The sequence below is a fragment of the Eublepharis macularius genome, chromosome 18 (assembly GCF_028583425.1).
Source record: "Eublepharis macularius isolate TG4126 chromosome 18, MPM_Emac_v1.0, whole genome shotgun sequence".
In the NCBI taxonomy this organism is placed as follows: Eukaryota; Metazoa; Chordata; class Lepidosauria; order Squamata; family Eublepharidae; genus Eublepharis; species Eublepharis macularius.
In genome coordinates this window covers 21,579,606-21,596,514 of record NC_072807.1, presented here as the reverse complement: position 1 = coordinate 21,596,514, position 16,909 = coordinate 21,579,606, and the positions used below count along the sequence as shown (strand labels likewise).

At 44.7% G+C, this 16,909-nt stretch overlaps 1 protein-coding gene across 2 annotated transcripts; it reads left to right on the top strand.

Moving 5' to 3' along the window:
• Positions 1-969: 969 nt before the first annotated feature.
• Positions 970-9,648, top strand: SELENOS (selenoprotein S). 2 transcript variants are annotated; one of them, XM_055002756.1, is made up of 6 exons: positions 970-1,078; positions 3,838-3,957; positions 5,506-5,612; positions 6,602-6,694; positions 6,793-6,871; positions 8,475-9,648. In XM_055002756.1, exons 1-6 carry the CDS (start codon positions 1,024-1,026, stop codon positions 8,552-8,554), a joined length of 534 nt encoding a protein of 177 aa, XP_054858731.1. In that variant the 5' UTR covers positions 970-1,023; the 3' UTR covers positions 8,555-9,648. The 2 variants fall into 2 exon arrangements, with proteins under 2 accessions (XP_054858731.1, XP_054858732.1); XM_055002757.1 differs by lacking the exon at positions 970-1,078 and adding an exon at positions 1,086-1,161.
• Positions 9,649-16,909: the final 7,261 nt, after the last annotated feature.

The following is a 16,909-nucleotide window of genomic DNA, read 5'->3' as shown; positions in this document are numbered from 1 at the left end:
TAAAGCTAGAGTGATAAAAAGGAAGCAGCAGAAGGTAGCAGAAAACCCATAAAAATTACATAAAATTACAATTTGGCTAAAATTCTGGATCTCCCAAATCCTAGTCACACACTGCTAACTACTACACAAACCCAAGGGTCAGCGTAATCTTAGTAGGGGTTTTTATATGATTCACTTCCATCTCTGTTCCCCACCTGTCAGGGTGTGTTGACATACATTTGTCACTTGAAGATGTGGCATACACCAAACAGCTCTCCCACAAAGGAGCTGATGTTTCTGTTTTGTCACCCACTTATGTGGGAATAGCACAGTTGTCCTTACAAGTGAGAAGGCAGCGGCTGAGGCCGAATTGCAGGTGTGTGTCTCCTCTTCCATACTGTGGACTAGCTGGAATCGCCCAGGTAAAACCCTTATAGTATATGATTACATTCTTAAGGGGTGAGAACCTGAGCTGGGGGGAGCTGCTAGTTCATTATTGAATTGTCATCTGAGCAGAAGAAGAAAAATGGTTTTTCCTTTCCCTGAGCTAGGACTGCCAACTCCAGGTTGGGAAATTCCTGGAGATGTGAAGGAGGAACCTGGGGAGGGCAGAGTTTGGGCAGGGGCCTTAGAGTCCACTTTCCAAAACATCCATTTTCTCCTGGGGGATCGATCTCTATACCATTGAGTCAAGCTGCAATTCTGGGGTATGCCCAGCTACCCCCCTGGGGGTTGGCAACCCTACTTCCCTCGCTTTCAAATGCCCCTCCAGCGAAACGTGCAAATTTCCACTTTCTGCCCTGTCATCCCCGCCCTGCCCTGATTGGTTGCCTTTTTATTCCAGCTCCTTGAGTCCCGCCCCCTTTCCTTTTCCTCCTCCCTATTGGCCGATTCCCTCCTGTGCCCTTATTGGCTTGGGAAGAGAGACCTCTGAGGTGCTGCTTTCTCATTGGCTAGCGTCACAGGGTGAGGGGGAGAGGACCCGGATACAGCTGACGCGTACTTCCGCCTTGGTCGGTCCGGGTCGGTGTCGGAGCCCGTGAGATGGTCGACCCTCCGCTCCACAAGCCCGCCGTGGAGAACTTCGCTGTCGCCGCAGGTGAGGAGCGGCAGCCTCAAGTTTGTGGGTGGAGCGGGAGCCGAAAATGGAGCCTCCATGTGCAGGAGCAGTCTGCCTCATGGGTAGTGGATGTACAGCTGTGACTCCGCTGTTTTATTTATTCATTTGCTTTGTGTATTCTCCGCCTTTCTCTCCAATGGGGACCCAGAGCGGCTTGCCTCGTTCTCCCGCCTCCATTGCATCCTCCCCACAACAACTCTATGAGGTAGGGTAATCACTTTTCCCTATCAGGCTCATCTACCTCACAGGGTTGTTGTTTGAATAAAACAGAAGGGCAGACCATTGTTTGCTGCCCAGAGCTGCTTGGAAGAAGGGCGGGGTTAAAAATGTATTAAATAAATACAGCTTATTTCAAAAATAGGGGGGGCACGTGATGGAAACGGTATTGATTTTCATGAGGATAATAACAACACACTTTGTAAACTGCTCTGAGTGGGTGTTAAGTTGTCCTGAAGGGCGGTATACAAATCGGATGTCATTGTTATTATTGCTACAAAGTGTTTTTGGTAATAATGTCATAGGAATAATATAATAAATAATATATATAAATGGCTGAAAGGTGCAACAACCCTTGATTTAAAAATAAAAGCATGAAGGGTACGTGATATAATTTAAAAGCATTGGGGCAGCAGTTTAATGAAGGAGGTGCCCTAAAATCCTCTGGAAAAAGAAACGCTTTCATTTGGTGCTCTAAAGAAAATGAAGTCGGTGCCAGGCAGAGATGTGAAAAGATGGGGGCGGGGAGCACTGGAAAGAAACAGTCAGACATTTTGAAATGAGTAAAGTGCTTTTAAAGACAAAGTTTGCCTTACTCAAGGTGGGTGATATAAAAATTTTTATGTAAAACAGTCTACAGAATTAGAGAAGAATAACTCCTTTGCATGCTCTAAATGTATACAGTGCTCAAATGAATGATGCATTTCTATACCTAGAGGATATTGACAATGAGAGCAACGTATGGGGCCTATATTTTGCTCGCCGATTGCTTCTTGCTCTTTTCTGGTGACCTTCGTGTAGAGTGCCGCAGTTTGTAGCTTTTATTTAGTACTTTGTAGTTAGCGCTCTAGTATATTTGCAGCTTTGATTGTGGAAAACAAAGAATTTTTTTAGATTTGGAAAAAGGTATTGCATATATTTCATTTTTTCCCTACACAATGTTTGTGTTTTTGAGGGGGAAACAAAACAGGAAAACAGAGTTTTCACTCGCTTGCAAAAATTCCGGAATGTTTACATCTCTTTCCAGGTGATGAGGCACCCTCATAGAAAAGGGGAGCCATTTTCCGCAATTGGAGCTCAGTCTCTGTTCTCATGCTGCACCAGCTCTTTCCATACTCTCCCTGTGAGCTTCCCAAATGCTGAAATAGGATACTGTTTAAAGTGGGATGGTATTCCCAAAGACTGAAACAGGATGATCAGATCTGGCCTAATCCAGCAAGGCTGCTGTTCTGGGGCAAAGAGGGGTGTAAGGCCTACTTTCTGGGAGGGCAAGAGAATGTATCAACTTCCTTCTTAAACAAGTTTATAGTGTCCATTTCCTGAGGGCAGAAGCTGCCTTATAAGGATCCGCAATACATCCTTGCTTCAGTTGCCTTCCTCTGAGAGTAGGAAATGAACTGTCTTAAAGAAAGGGTAGGAGAGTTAGCCTTCAGTCCCATTTACTTTTACTATAGAGTAAGCCTACTGAATTTAATTAACTCTGTTTCCTAGAAACATCTGTAGAATCAGTGTCACCATATTGACTTAGCTGCACAGTTTGGACAGATTGTGTGATGGATTGCCAGTTCCTTGGTTTAACTTAAATTATTCATATTTATGTTTAGCCCTTCAACAATAACACCTACACATTTATCTTGCAGCTATATGGGATTGGATCCAAACTCAATTTTCCAGCAGAGAGGTCGTTTCCATCAATTCCCAATTTCTGCTGCAGACTCCTTTTATTTCTTTTCTCGGGATCCTCTGTCCTCCACAAACAGATCAGTGGGTCATGGTAGGAGGCAAGAAGGTTCCATTCTGCCACTTGACAATTTAGACTTCTGGTTGGCTACAGACTAGAAACTTAATGTAGATATTTAGAAATGCCGGAGTAAGAAGATGGCTTGTTAGAATATTGTAATTGCCCTAGCATTTTACTCTTTTGTGGCTAGTGTAGAGAAATTGACACCCATCCGCCCTCCTCGTGCATATGCTCCCTTGTCCTAATTCTGTGCCCTTCATTGTTAGAGTTGTAAGGATTAAATGGGTCAGTAATGACTCGGTGCTTGCACAGGGGTCTACCTTTACCTTTTACCATTGTTAAGAGCCCCGTGGCGCAGAGCGGTAAGCAGCAGTACTGCAGTCTAAGCTCTGCTCACGACCTGAGTTCAATCGCGGCAGAAGCCAGGTTCAAGTAGCCGGCTCAAGTTTAACTCAGCCTTCCATCCTTCCGAGGTCAGTAGAATGAGTAGCCAGTTTCCTGGGGGTAAAGCTTAGATGACTGGGGAAGGCAATGGCAAACCACCCTGTAAAAAGTCTGCCAAGAAAACGTCGTGATGTGACATCCCCCCATGGGTCAGTAATGACTCAGTGCTTGCACAGGGGACTACCATTACCTTTTACCATTGTTAGAGTTAGAGGATTAAATGGAGGAGAGAAGAATGATGTAAGCCACTTTGACTCTCCTTTGAAGAGAATGGCGGGGTATAAATGAAGTAAATAATACTCAAGCTTTTTCCTAATTATTTCCTTTCTCCTCCCAGTGTGGTCACTGTTTGCAGACTATGGCTGGTTCATCCTCATCGGCCTTATTGCTTTATACGTGCTTGCACAAAATCTCCCCAGAAAGATCCGCGAAGTCCGCTCACCTCCACCTGCCTACGGTTTGTATGGATTTGAGATGTTTTGTAACCTCCTCAGGGCAGGGATCTGTCACTCTTGTTTTCTGGCAGAAACAAAACTAACAATGCCCTAAAATCAAGAATAATGAATAGAACAATTATGTCTCAAACTAGGTATTTGTATCTGTGAAAGAATCCTCTAAGCAACATACAGGAACACAAATACACACTGATGATATTACAATTCTGTACAGCCAAGTAAACTCAGTGAAAACAATACAGATGTCTGTAGAAAAGCAGGCAATTCACTTTCTTCTAGAGAAACAAGCCAGGCGGAGGGTAAGAAACCTGGAACAATAATCTGCTTCTGTACAGAGCAGAACAGCCTTCAGGATGGTACCAGGGACATCCTGTGTTTGAAAGCATCATCAGTCCTGATTGTATTTGGTTTATAAGGGGGGAAGAAGATAGAAAACATAACCTAAGAGCAAGATTCAGGTCCATAAACTGTCTAACAAAGGGAGCTTTGACTCTCAAAAGCTCACACCCTGGAAATCTAGTTGGTCTCTTAAGGTGCTCCTGAACCCGAATCTTGCTCTTCTACTGCAAACCAACACTGCTGTCCTCCTGAAGCATAACCTGAATTGTGCCAGGAGATGCTCCCAGGTGGAACCAAGGGAGGGCTGGATTGCCTTTGCCAGATGCAGCAAACACTTGACAGTTCCTCCTGCAACAGGGCACGTAATATTTTCAGTGGTCGTGCTTCTTATTGGCTCAGGTGTTTATTGCAGATAGAAACTGCAGTTTCACTGTGTTTTCCCTACACAGCTGGGTAGTTCTGTTTGCACTCAGTTCTGCCGTCACTATAAGACTTTGTTCTCGGATGTCTTCATCGGAATTTTGAACTAGCACATCGCTGCTTCTTATGCTAGAATTGTAGCTTTAAGTTAGACCACTTAAGCAGTCTAATTAAAGGCAGAAGGCAGAACTGACTAACTGCAACTTCCTTCAGGGTTTGTTCGTCTTTATTTTTTGGTATTCCCCCACCAAAATCATTGCCTTCTTCAGTTTTTTATCGAACTTCCCCAAATTATTTCAAAGCTTTCTTATTAACTCGTTTGAATGTGCAGCCCACTCCTGTTACGAAGGCAAGGTTAAGAAAGATTTCTTATTCAGACTGCCTTTGTGGTTGTTATCCGTGGAAAATCGGTATTTTAATATATACTTTGCTGGAGTGTCCTCTTTATTAACCTTAGAAATAGGTTTTTAATGCTGTATTAAAATAGTTTTCCATTCATCTCACATCATGATCTAGTTTTACTCCTTTTAACTGACAGATCTCCATCTCTATTGCAAGATTCTTTAACTGGTTTAGTGTTGTGTCTAGATGATGATTCTTAACAGATTTTGACTGCTCAAGACTTTTAGTCAAAAAGCTTTAATCAAACTCAAGGAAAGGAATATTGTCAGTAAAATGGAGACAATGTTCAATGCTTCTAGAATGTCCTGTGCTGCTTATGGTAGTGCAAAGATCTCTCTCTCATCTCAAAGGTGGACATTTTCGATAACTCTTTTGTTTGTTTGAGTTAGATCCTGATGCTGTCGCTAAACGAGAGGAAGCTATGATGGCAGCCCGCCGGAAGATGCAGGAAGAATTCAATGCCCAAGCAGAAATGTTCAGGGAAAAACAGAAAGAGGTAATCGTCCCAGCTAGTTGGGGGGTTTGTCTGCTTCTCAAGCAAACGTTTGTGAAAATGGAGTTCTTTTTCTTCTTTGTTCTTAATACGCTATTCTGTAATCTGCGTTTTTTTGTCTCACACCTGTTTTGTCTTTTGTAGCTGGTTTTATATTGTGCCTTGAACTCTTTAAACAAATGTCAGGGATGGGCCTCAGTTGCTTGTTAAATTTCAAGGCGAGCCGGAACTGAAAGGCAGTGTTTCCATATGGTGTTTTCTCTGTGTAGGGTGAAAATGGTAAAACCAGGACAAGGCCGTGGCTCAGGGGGCAGAAACCTGCTCTGAATGCAGGAAATCCCCAGTTTAATCTCCAGGTTTTTTAAGAAGCATCAGGTTGTAGATGATGAGGAAGACCTTTGCCTGAGACCCTGTAGAGCCAACATGAGTCAGGCAAGACAAGTCTGACCTCGATTGACCAAGGCTGTATGTACCAAGTCAGTTCTTGTGAATGGATCGATCTCTCCCATGAACGTGATATGATCTTAGTTAACCACGCTGTCTTCCCGAAGAACGGAGGATCTGGATCAGGGAGAAGAAAATAACAGGAGAGATATGCAAGTGGGCAGAGATTGATTCATTTGTCTACTTCCTTCCTGTATGGAAGGGAAAGAGCAAACTCTTGCTTTTCCCAGGTTCCTTCCGGGTGGAGAGCTTTCCCTGCTGCATAATAACTGTAACAGAATGTAAATGCGGGGGGCGTTTAGGAAATCTTTCAGCCCCTCAGTCTTAATGTCACATGAAAGTATTCCCCCAGATGAGAACTGCTGCACGATCCACTGTGTAGTGCAGCCTGGCAATGTTTTTCAGCATGTTTTTTCTTCTCTTCCCCTCCCACCAATATGTTTCCTCTTTCTGACAGAAGACTTGTGGGGAGGGGGGCGGTTCTGGGTTATGGGAATTGAGCAGGCCGGGCCTAACCTCTATAACTTAAATCTTCCTTTGTATCATAGCGTGAAGAGGAGAAGAGAAAGCAGAAAATAGCCAAGTGGGAAAGCATGAAACTGGGCCAAAGTTATAAGCCGCCTCTAGGACAGAGCCCGGCGGTAAGTCTTGGCTTTGGGTTGGGGGAGTGGGGGTGGGTCAGATACCCAAATGAAGAGGCCTTGCAGCTTAGGAGCTGACTGTCATCTTCTCTGGACAGGAGGAACCTGACGCTGGGCCTTCAACGTCAGCTGCTGCCCCAAAACCGAAGTCTGAGAAAAAGCCTTTACGAAGTGGTGGTAAGCAGGAAGTGTGGGTTGGCTGCTACTGGTTGACAGCAGTTGTCAAATCTCTGACAAAAAAAAATCTCTGATTTTGATGCACTGGGAATGCACCTTCTTTATTATTTACTTCATTTATAGCCCTCCTTTCTTCCATAGCTCTTCTCCAATTTTCCCTGAAACAGCCCTGTGAGGTAGGTTAGGGTGTGTGACTGGCCCAAGGTCACCCAGTGAGCTTCCATGGCAGGGTGGGAATTGTACCCACATCTCCCAGATACTGGTCCAGCACTTTGGACCTCTATGCCATGCTTCTGTGTGATATTCCCTAACCCTGGAATGACAAGCTGCCTCGAAATCTCCAATGGTCAATCGGAAGCCCTGCTGGGCAAAAGCCCTACCTGGCCCCACCCACTTTCTCAATATTCCTGACATGCTCAAGGAAAAGTTGGTAGGCACAATTTTGCCCTTGGGCACCATGTCGGGGACTTCTGCCATAGAATGTCAAGTTCACCTATCCTTGGGCTTCATGAAAAAGCAGAGAAGCGGCTGTATTTGTATCAGCATCGGAATATTAAATGTGTTCACGCAGTCAATGTTTCTGCACATTCCTACTGTGGTTCATATACTGTGGAGTTTCTAGGGCAGAGATCACTCATGTAGTCTGAACAGTTTTTAAAAGTAAAGGCAGCTGGACAGCTGAGAAACAAAAGACTGATAATGCAGCACTGGGAAGATAAAAAACACTGTCTTGTCTCTTTGGGGAGAGAGTTTAAACTCCTTTCTGATGTATGGACTGGGTGTTAGTTGGTCCCTCTGATATATGGCATCTTCTCATCTATCTGGACAGCATAGAAAAGAAATTCATCATCCACTTCTAAGACCTACCTTGACACAAAACTTGAGAGAGTATGACCTTTTGCCTCTTCTCCCCCACCAAACTCTCACCTGCCACTGCTGTATTCCCCATTGCTGTTCCTCATCCTTTCTTTTACTTTTTTCTTCTCTAGTGATCCTTTTCTCGCCCACCACCTGCCCTTCTTTCATTATTTGATTTTAAAAGCTTTGTGAAATTGTAACGGTTTTATAAACAAAACTAAATAATCTCTGTGTATAGAGAAAATTAGGCTCCTGCATCCAGCAAATGTTGCTGTCTTCTGTGAGATGAAAAGTCATTAAGTTTTTGGTCCGTGGAGCCTCCCCAGGTAATAAAATCTCTATCAATAGGTAGACGTGTGCAGCGAATTCAGGTAATTGCAAAAGTGTACTGAATGTATACCTAGGCAAAGAGCATGCTACCCACACATGCGATGAGTAACACAAGTTTGCAACCAAAGTATTTATAGTATACATTAAATCCTGCACAGTACAAAAATATACTGCTGTGTTTTGCATTGTTGTAGTGCACTCAGTGGGAGGGTCATGCAAAACTGCACACGGAGGTACAGTTAGTGAAAGGCAGCCAGATGATATAATAAATATGATTGTCTTGCTTTAACTGTTCCCTCTAGTTCCAATAATTCATAGTTTTTCCTCCTCTCTCTCTGACTCCTGTGTTTGACTGCTACTTCCTTATTTCCCAGGACAGATCATGTGACAAAATCTTGCTGTTCTCTCATCCCAGGTTTCAACCCCCTCTCTGGAGAAGGTGGTGGGTCTTGTACGTGGCGACCAGGACGCAGAGGCCCTTCGTCAGGCGGATGACGCTAACTTGGCTGGTGTTTCCCATTGACACTGATTGGCATTAACTATGTAGCCCTTCAACTCTTGCTGTCGGCAGGTTGCTTGGCACAGGGACTCGGGGAGGAGGGTTGATGGAGAACCATAGTGGCCTCAGATATGTGTAAAACGGAAGATTTTAATGCCGTTGACCATGACTCAAAGTGCACGAAGGACGTAATGTTTGTTAACAGAAAGAATGTCAGACGACCATCAGTTCACTTTCTTTCTGTTGGCAAAGCGTGGGTACTTTAGTTGAGACAGCAGGCCTTTTTTTCTTTTTTGTTTTCTGCAATTTAAGCCTTCCTGCAGATTCCCCTTCTGCGCAGCAGGATATCGCCTTGCCAAAACGGCTTGAGGCCAGTCATGTTGTTAAAGGGGGGAAAGTATGGTATTTTCCTTTTCCTTTTGTTTCTCCAGGCCAACTTCTGCTTTTGTGCATTTCAGATACCAAAGCTGAAGTATGTGCTGCTTTTGGTGTGCTGGGAAATAATAGAACTCTGGGGAAATGCTGTAGCTGCGCGTCAAGCTGACAGTGAAATCCTAAGCAGAGATACTCTGTAACTCTGCTTAGGATTTCACTGAAAGTTATCTTACATGTGCATAAAACGGTGCTTCTCACATTACCTCTTGTCAAGCACTCCAAAGCCTTTTGGGTGTTACGCTGTTTCCTTAAAGTTCTCTTGCTGGTGCCACAACTAAACTTTTTTTACTTATTTATTAAACGAGTGCTTCTAAATCTAGTTTCCAGGACTAGATTTTCAGATCCATGAAGGTCTGAAATTCTCAAAAGGCTACCTGTTGTTGCCGCCAGCATAAGTGTGCACACAGCTTTGCCCATACGCTCATGCACTTTGAGATTACATTGCACGGTTCTTGGGTGCGGCCGTAATGGGCGCGAGTGGAATTCGTGGACTCCCTGTAGCAAGCAGCCTAGAATGATGTCGTCCTTACAAATGGCAAACGTGCCACTGGGGACCACTGAAGCCAGTCAGCAAGAGGAGGGTGGTTTTTGCCACATCACTTTTTAAATTTTATCTGCTTTGTATTAAAAAAAAATTACTATAACATTTGCAGTATAGATGTTTCTATGGCTTTTTTTCCCTATGGAGAAATATGTATTTGAGCTTGATAAATGTGTCTGGTGCAAGCTGTAAGTCTTACTGCGTGGCTTACTCTGGAGAAAACATTCTCTGGCTTCCTCCAATATTCTTCAATGTATCCGAATGGTTTAGTGCCATCAGTTGGCGTGACGCTTGATAGAACAACTCAAGCCAAGAGAATCTCTCCTTCCTTAATGGAATTCTTGTCGGTGCAAAATAGGATGGTGGAAATTCCCAGGGAAGGAGAGAGGCGAGGAAAACAAGGCTTGATTTGGGTGGATCTAAGGGCTGAGCCGAAAACTTTACTGAACACCAAGGGCTTGAGAGATTTGAAGGAAGACCAGAAGGGCGGTGTCATCAGGAGCAGCAAGGGAGAAGGTGCAAAGTCTGATCTTTCCATTTGTGTTTAAATCGGTTTTTAAAGGACTGCATTTGTCAAGGGTGTGGCTGATTAACACCAGGCAGCAAGACTTGTCACTTGCCAAAGGTATGCTGCGGTTGCAGCTGTTTACTACCAAAGGAGGTGAAGAAGGAGAGAGGTGTGCTTGTAAGACTCAAGTGGACATGTTGCCAGATAGACGTGCGACCGATGCAAGGCTCCCTGGCACACATCCGTCCTCCTCCCCCCAGATTTATACCAGCATCTCCCCTTTATGCCCGTACGGTATTTTCTTCTGCAGAAGAGATTCACCCTATGGTGGCAGTGCAGTGAGCCAGATAGGGGGTGCTCTCCGTTCTGGCTGCGCTAACACAGTTTTTGGAAGACAAGCCTGCATTGGACCAAGAGGCACTTCCCCCACTTTTCTCCTCTAGAAAAGGCTTCTTTCCTCCCCGCTGGGAGAGAGAACCAAGTTTGCTATCTGGGCCACGGGTTTTGTTTTCTGTTTTGCAGACCAGGCAGAAGCGAGGAAGAAAGAACAAGCTCCAAACCTGGCTCATTTACTTCTTACTCGCAATTTGGATGCTGCCGGGTGGGGTGGGACATAGCCATGAGTTTGGCTCTGACCATCTTCAAGGGATAATGCTATTCCTGGACTGAGGGGCTTGTGTGGTTGAATGGGGGGGGGGAGGGAACAGCACCCCTGCACATACCATGTCATAGGAAAAGGTGCAGTTGACTCCCATCTTCACACGCTAGCTATGTGTGCACACAAGGGCACCGCCAGTATGGGAGCATTCAAGCAATGCATGCGGCAAGGCACCTTTGCTATTAAAATGTGACTCAGGAGTGATTCTTGGAAACTTCGGTGTAAGAGGATTAGCACTAAGAGTACATTCTGTGCAGTCAGGCCACTGCTCTGTCTGGTCTGCTCTGCCCTTCCGAAACCTTCCAGTAAGAGGTCTTTTTCTGTCCATGCTACCTGCAGTCCTCGAACTGGAGCTGCAGGGGACTGAGCTAAAGATCCTTCTCAGCTGAATTCCTGCCACTTGTTACCCCAGTCCTGGGAGAACCACTTTCTCCCAATTGGGGGTATTTGGTCCAGGAGTTGATATCAGGGGCTAGCGGTATGTGATGTTTTCAGAAAAGATGGGATGAAAATTAAGTCATTCGGAGTGCTGCATCTGAGTTCCCAAGAGTCTTGAAACTCTTGTTTTGGCCTAGGGATTGCTTCATAGCAATCAACACACATGCAGAGGAACTCAGTGTGATGAATGGGCATGGGCTGTGGCTCAGTGGCAGGGCATCTGTTTTGCATGCGGAAGTTCCCAGGTTCGATCCCTAACATTTCCAGTTTGAAAGGATCTTGGATACCAGCAGTGAGAATGGCATCTCTCTCTGCTCCAGGCCCTGGAGGAACAACCATTCACCAGAGTAGACAACACTGTGCTTGATGGTCCAATAGTCTGACTTCCTGTAACGCCACTTCATATTTTCAGTTAGTAAATGCAGTTTGTTTAGACTGCAGTCTTCAGGGCAGCCTGGGGCTCCAAAGTGTTTGGGGAGGCATTTGTACCTACAAAACAACTGTAATGATATAAAAATAAGGGAAATGCCTGAAATCTTGATAGTGTAAAACCACAGAAGAGTCTGAACAACCCATCCCCTCTGCAGGACAATCTAAAAACAGCACAGCTTCTTGATGATTGGTAGACTAGAAATGAGGCACACCAGAGGCTCTTCTTAAAGGCATGCTCTGCCATCACCCTCTGGAGAGGGTTTGGGGAGGGAGAAAAGCCAGCCGGAGAAAAAAGTTGCCTTAAGTCTAGATCTGAGTGCTTTAGGCTGCATTTTCACACTACCCCGTTGTGCTTATCTGCGTGCTGCTCAAAACACTCTCAGAACTATGAGAATTGGCTACGTTCCGTGACTGTCGGGGAACAGCCTAGAAAGCTTGATTTTCGAGTTTCATTCTGTACTTTTTTTTAAAGTCTGGATTTAGCAAGAGGCCCTAATCCTCCATGGAGTGTGAAACATGCCAAATTTTGAACAGCTGGTGGGCTATCCCCCCCCCCCCGCCCTCTTCAGACTTTGAAAAAGCAAATTGCTACATTTGGAGTGAAGATGGAAAATCTTAGCTAGCCCTAGAGAGAAATCTAAAAGCTACATCATCAGTAAGAAAAAATGGTATGAAGATTTGTTCAAGCCAGGCAGAAAATTTGTGTTCGGTTGAAGCTGAGCTCTCACATGTTTCAAATAATTTTTTTTAATTTATATTTTAATACACGACCGATAAAGTTGAGCTGCCAATATCTAGGGCTGTCTTTTATCTCCTTATAATTCATTAGCCACCCTTTCCATTCAGAGTCACTACCATTTCACGCCTGTTGCCAAAGTTTCTTTTGATTTTAAAAGGAACAGACTTTTCAATTTCACGGATATAAAAAAAGGGGACCAGAAGGCACAGCAATTGAAGAGGCAGGTGTTTTGTTTTTCTGTGCAGAGAGAACAAAGGAAAACAAGAACCAGTTAAAAGACGGCGATCATATCTCTTGTTTTAAAGTACAGAAAAGTGGTAACGTGGTTGTAAATCAACTTTCATGCATGGCATATGGATAGAGGGGAGAAGCAACAGTCCAAGTGGCACGTGTATGGGAGGGGTCCACTCCCATCTATACATAGACATCCGTTTTGAGCATGTGCCCAATTTTAATGCAAACAAAAAACCCCAAACCCAACTATGTGTGGCCTGGATATCAGTAAAGTTACTAGGATGTTACTAGAGACAGAACTACGTGCCATTCACCGTCCAGCGTGCACCAGGCGCTTTGTTTCATGTCTGCTGAGCCCTCTAGAGGGCAGCATTAGTCCAGAGTTCCAAAGAGTGGCAAAATGGGCCAGAGCTGCCCGTCAATTAAAACTCCAAGCACTCAAGAAGCCTGGTTAGTGTTTCCTGGTGGCTGCCAAGGAGGAATGAAGCTCAGCTTGAAACAGCTGGCCCAGCGAAGGGCTGAGCAGAGTGGCTTTGGGTGCTGGAAATCTGGAGGGGAGCTGCAAGGCATCTGCGTCATCCAGGAAAGAAGGGGAGGGTGGCTGGAAATAATTGTGACACAGGCGACGGTGCTTGCTTGGCCAGCTTGATTTATTTTCCACTGTGACTTGTTACTTTAAACGTGCAAAAAATTGTGTGTGCTTTTTTCCACTCTCTACATGGATTTGAAAGGGTTGGTTGAAGCCCAAGGGTACCTTTTCAGAGCTGGCTTGCCTTGAAATGTTAAAAATAAATTTGGTTTTCCACCTTTCTTGATTATTTATTTACTTCATTCATACCCTGCCTTTCTCCCCAGTGGAGACCTAAAGCAGCTTACATCGTTCTCTCATCCCTTTCCCCCCCCCTCACAACAACCTTGTGAGGTAGGTTGGGTTGAGAGTGTACAACTGGCCCAAGGTCACCCAGCAAGTGTCCATGGCAGAGTGGGGATTCGAACCTGCATCTTCCAGATCCTATTTTAACAGTAACCACTATTCCACACTGGTGTAAAAAAAAAGATCATTTTATTTATTTTTATTTCTGATTTTTATTCCGTCCTCCCCACACAGGCAAGCTCAGGGCGGATTACACTCAGTAAAACATTCTGACGGCAGTCGGGGAAAAAACTTAACTTTAATCTTTAACAGAAGATTGGATGGTAGAGCTGTGGGTATGAATTAATTGAAATTTATGCTTTAATCAATTGTTTGCCTTTTTAATGCTTCATTAAGTTCATTTGAATGAAACTGAATTTGATCAGCATTTCAGTAAGGTAACCTTGTAAAGAGATCGTAGGAAGTGAAAGGTAACTTAAGAAGCCACTGTATATCTGCCCAGATCCATCCTATCTGGCTCAGTATTGGCTACTGTGACTGGCAGCAGCTCCCTAGAAAACTTAGGCAGAGAAAGCTCTTTCCCCACTTTGCCACGGAAATTCAGTGGGTGTCCTTGGGCCAATCACATGCTCTCAACCTAACCTACCTCGCAGGGATGTTGTGAGGATAAAATGGACGCGAGGAGAAAGATGTAAGCTGCTTTGGGTCTCCCGCTGGAGAGAAAGGAGGGGTATAAATGAAATGAAATCAAATAACGAAGCCTCTTCAACTTGTAATTTGTTAACTGAAAATGCCAGACATTGGATCAGAGCGTGCAAAGAGATGCTCTTAAATGCTGAATATATTAAATTCCCCATCTGCAGTTTAATAAACAAGCTCCCGCTCATGGTTAGAAATCTCTTCCCGCGGGTCTGTCCCACCTTCAGCACCCTCTGTTGAGCAGTTAGGGAAGATCTGGCCAGCAGGCTGGCTTCTCATTTTCCTCTGGGACGCTGCCAGTAGGCAGCCCCGTGCCGTTCAGCTGCCTCCCTGGTTGCCTTGAAACCATGTTGGCTCCGCTTTTCCTGCCAGAAGATTCTTGCAACTGTAAGGCGTATCATTTCCCCCCCAAAATGGGGATATTTTTCCCCTTTTTAAATGCTGATGCACCCCTCATTTGAATCTAGACTGGCTCTGCCTTTTGCTTTTTTGCAGCAAGAGTGTTGCAGCAGCTGCAAGTTCACCTATTTACTGATTTATTTACTTCATTTATTCTCCCCAATGGGGACCCAAAGTGGCTTGCATGGTTCTCTTTTCCTCCATTCTCACAACAACCCTGTGAGGTAGATTAGGCAGAATGTGTGTGACTGGCCCAAAATCAATCATTCAGCAAGCTCCCATGGCCGAGTGGGGATTCGAACCTGGGTCTCCCAGCCCATAGTCTGACATTAACCATTACCTAATGCTGGCTTTCTTGTCCAGCACCCTATTTCCCCCCAGTGGCCTACCTGATACTTCTACGAAAGCTAAAAACAGGCTAGGAATACAACAGCCCTGAAATTTGGCCCCCTTTGCTACTGATATTTAATGTAAACTTCTGAGTATGGAGGTTCTATTTAGCCATTGTTGGACTTACCCACCATGAATTTGTCTAATTCTCTCTTTAAAGCAATCTGGTGGCAATTACTATTCCTTGAAGCAAGGTGTTAGGGCTGTATAGGGGTCATTTCGTAGAAAAAGAGTTGGAGGAACTCATTAGCATAACTCATTAGCATATGCCATGCCCCTTGCCAACAGCAGAAATGGGTCATTAGCATAACTGATTTGCATATGACACACCTCCTGACCACCTATCTTGGCTGCTTTGGACCCAATCCTGGCCATTCAGGGCCAAAATTGGGCCCAAAATGATAAAAAGGGGCTGAAAATGGCCGAAAAGGGGCCCAAAAAGGTCAGGATCAGGCCTCTGCTGAACAAGAGAGTGATCCACCACCTGTCAGAGGCCGGCTCCAGGCTGTTTTGGCCCCAATCCAGGCCAAAATGGGTCCAAAATGGCTGTCAGGTGGGCGGGGCCACCTGACATGTGACCTCTTTGGGGAACTGCCGGAACTGCGTTCCTGCGCGTTCCCCTTCGAAATGAGCCCTGGGGTTGTATCAAAACTATTCCACTATAATAGCTTTCTCTTAAATACAAATCTGTTCCATTATTTTTTTAATGACGAAGTAAAAGACTCCTTGACTACTCTGAAGAAAGAAACCTATCAGGAAACACTGTGGCAGGCTTTGCTCCCAGAAGAAGTTAAGTTTCCTTGTGTAACAAATTTGGTTTTCAATGTGCTTTGTATCACATCCCGTGTATCTCCAGACAGGAACTTGGAAGTGGAGCAGGAACCAGGGCAGCTGGGAGAATTTGAAATTGCTTCAAAAGAGAGGCGGTGATTCTGGACCGACATTACAGGACTGAGGTGGGATGATGTCCCGGAGCCCAAAAAATGACAGGGCCTTTTTGTGGGTTTGTGATGGGTGAAGCCGAACTCTTTTTGGAACACAAGAGCTTGAATGAAATTGATGAGCTAGTTACGTTTTGCTGAGAAAAAGAGATCGCTCATCACGCAACACATAATTCACAAGATAAACATCTATCTTAACTGTCTTTTTAAAAGATGATTAGACAAATTCTTAGGGGATCGGTCATGAAAAGAGATTTAGCGTGGGGCGCTAATGGAAACTCCATACGCAGAAGCAATCTACCTCTAAATAACAAATGCAGGGAGAATGAAAAATGTTTCAGTCATTGGGCTTGTTACAAACTGTGTTGATGGCCCTTGGGCTGAAAGACAACTAACAGGGAGGCAGACAAACCATTTAAAACCAATTGACCAGTATTTTTCAGGAGGTACAGCTAAAGTGGCTTACCGTTCTCCTCTTTTCCATTTTATTCTCATAACAATAACCCTGTAGGGTAGGATAGGCTGAGAGAGAATGAGTGGCCCAAGCTTCCTGCATGCTTCCATGCCAGAGTGTGGACTTGAACTCGTGTCTCCTAGATCCTAGTTCAACGCTCTAATCGCTGTACGGTGCTGGCTTTTGTTTTTCAACAAACAACAAAAAAACAGCACAACATCGATGTACTTTTCAGTCTATCTGTCAATCACCCCTCCAAGCTTCCTCCGGTTTCATAATGAGAGAAACTGTTGGCAAAGAAAAGCCGACTCTGGCATATTTTAATAATGGATTATATTCCCGAATTTCCTTTTACAAGTGAAATGCTCCAAGCCAAGACTGCATTCATAGCTACCTGCGGGGAATGGTGTGGTTCTTGGCTGGAACTTCAGCTCTGTACTAGAAAAACATAACAAATGGCCCAATGGTGCCAGTTAATCTGAGTTTGGCCCAGGGGCTCAGAGGAAATAGGCCGTGGCGCCCCAAGGGTTTCTAGAGGCCCTGGGCAAAGTAAAATGGAAGCTTCCATCTTACAGCCAGCTGGATCGGCTGTAAAACAGCTTTGCGAGG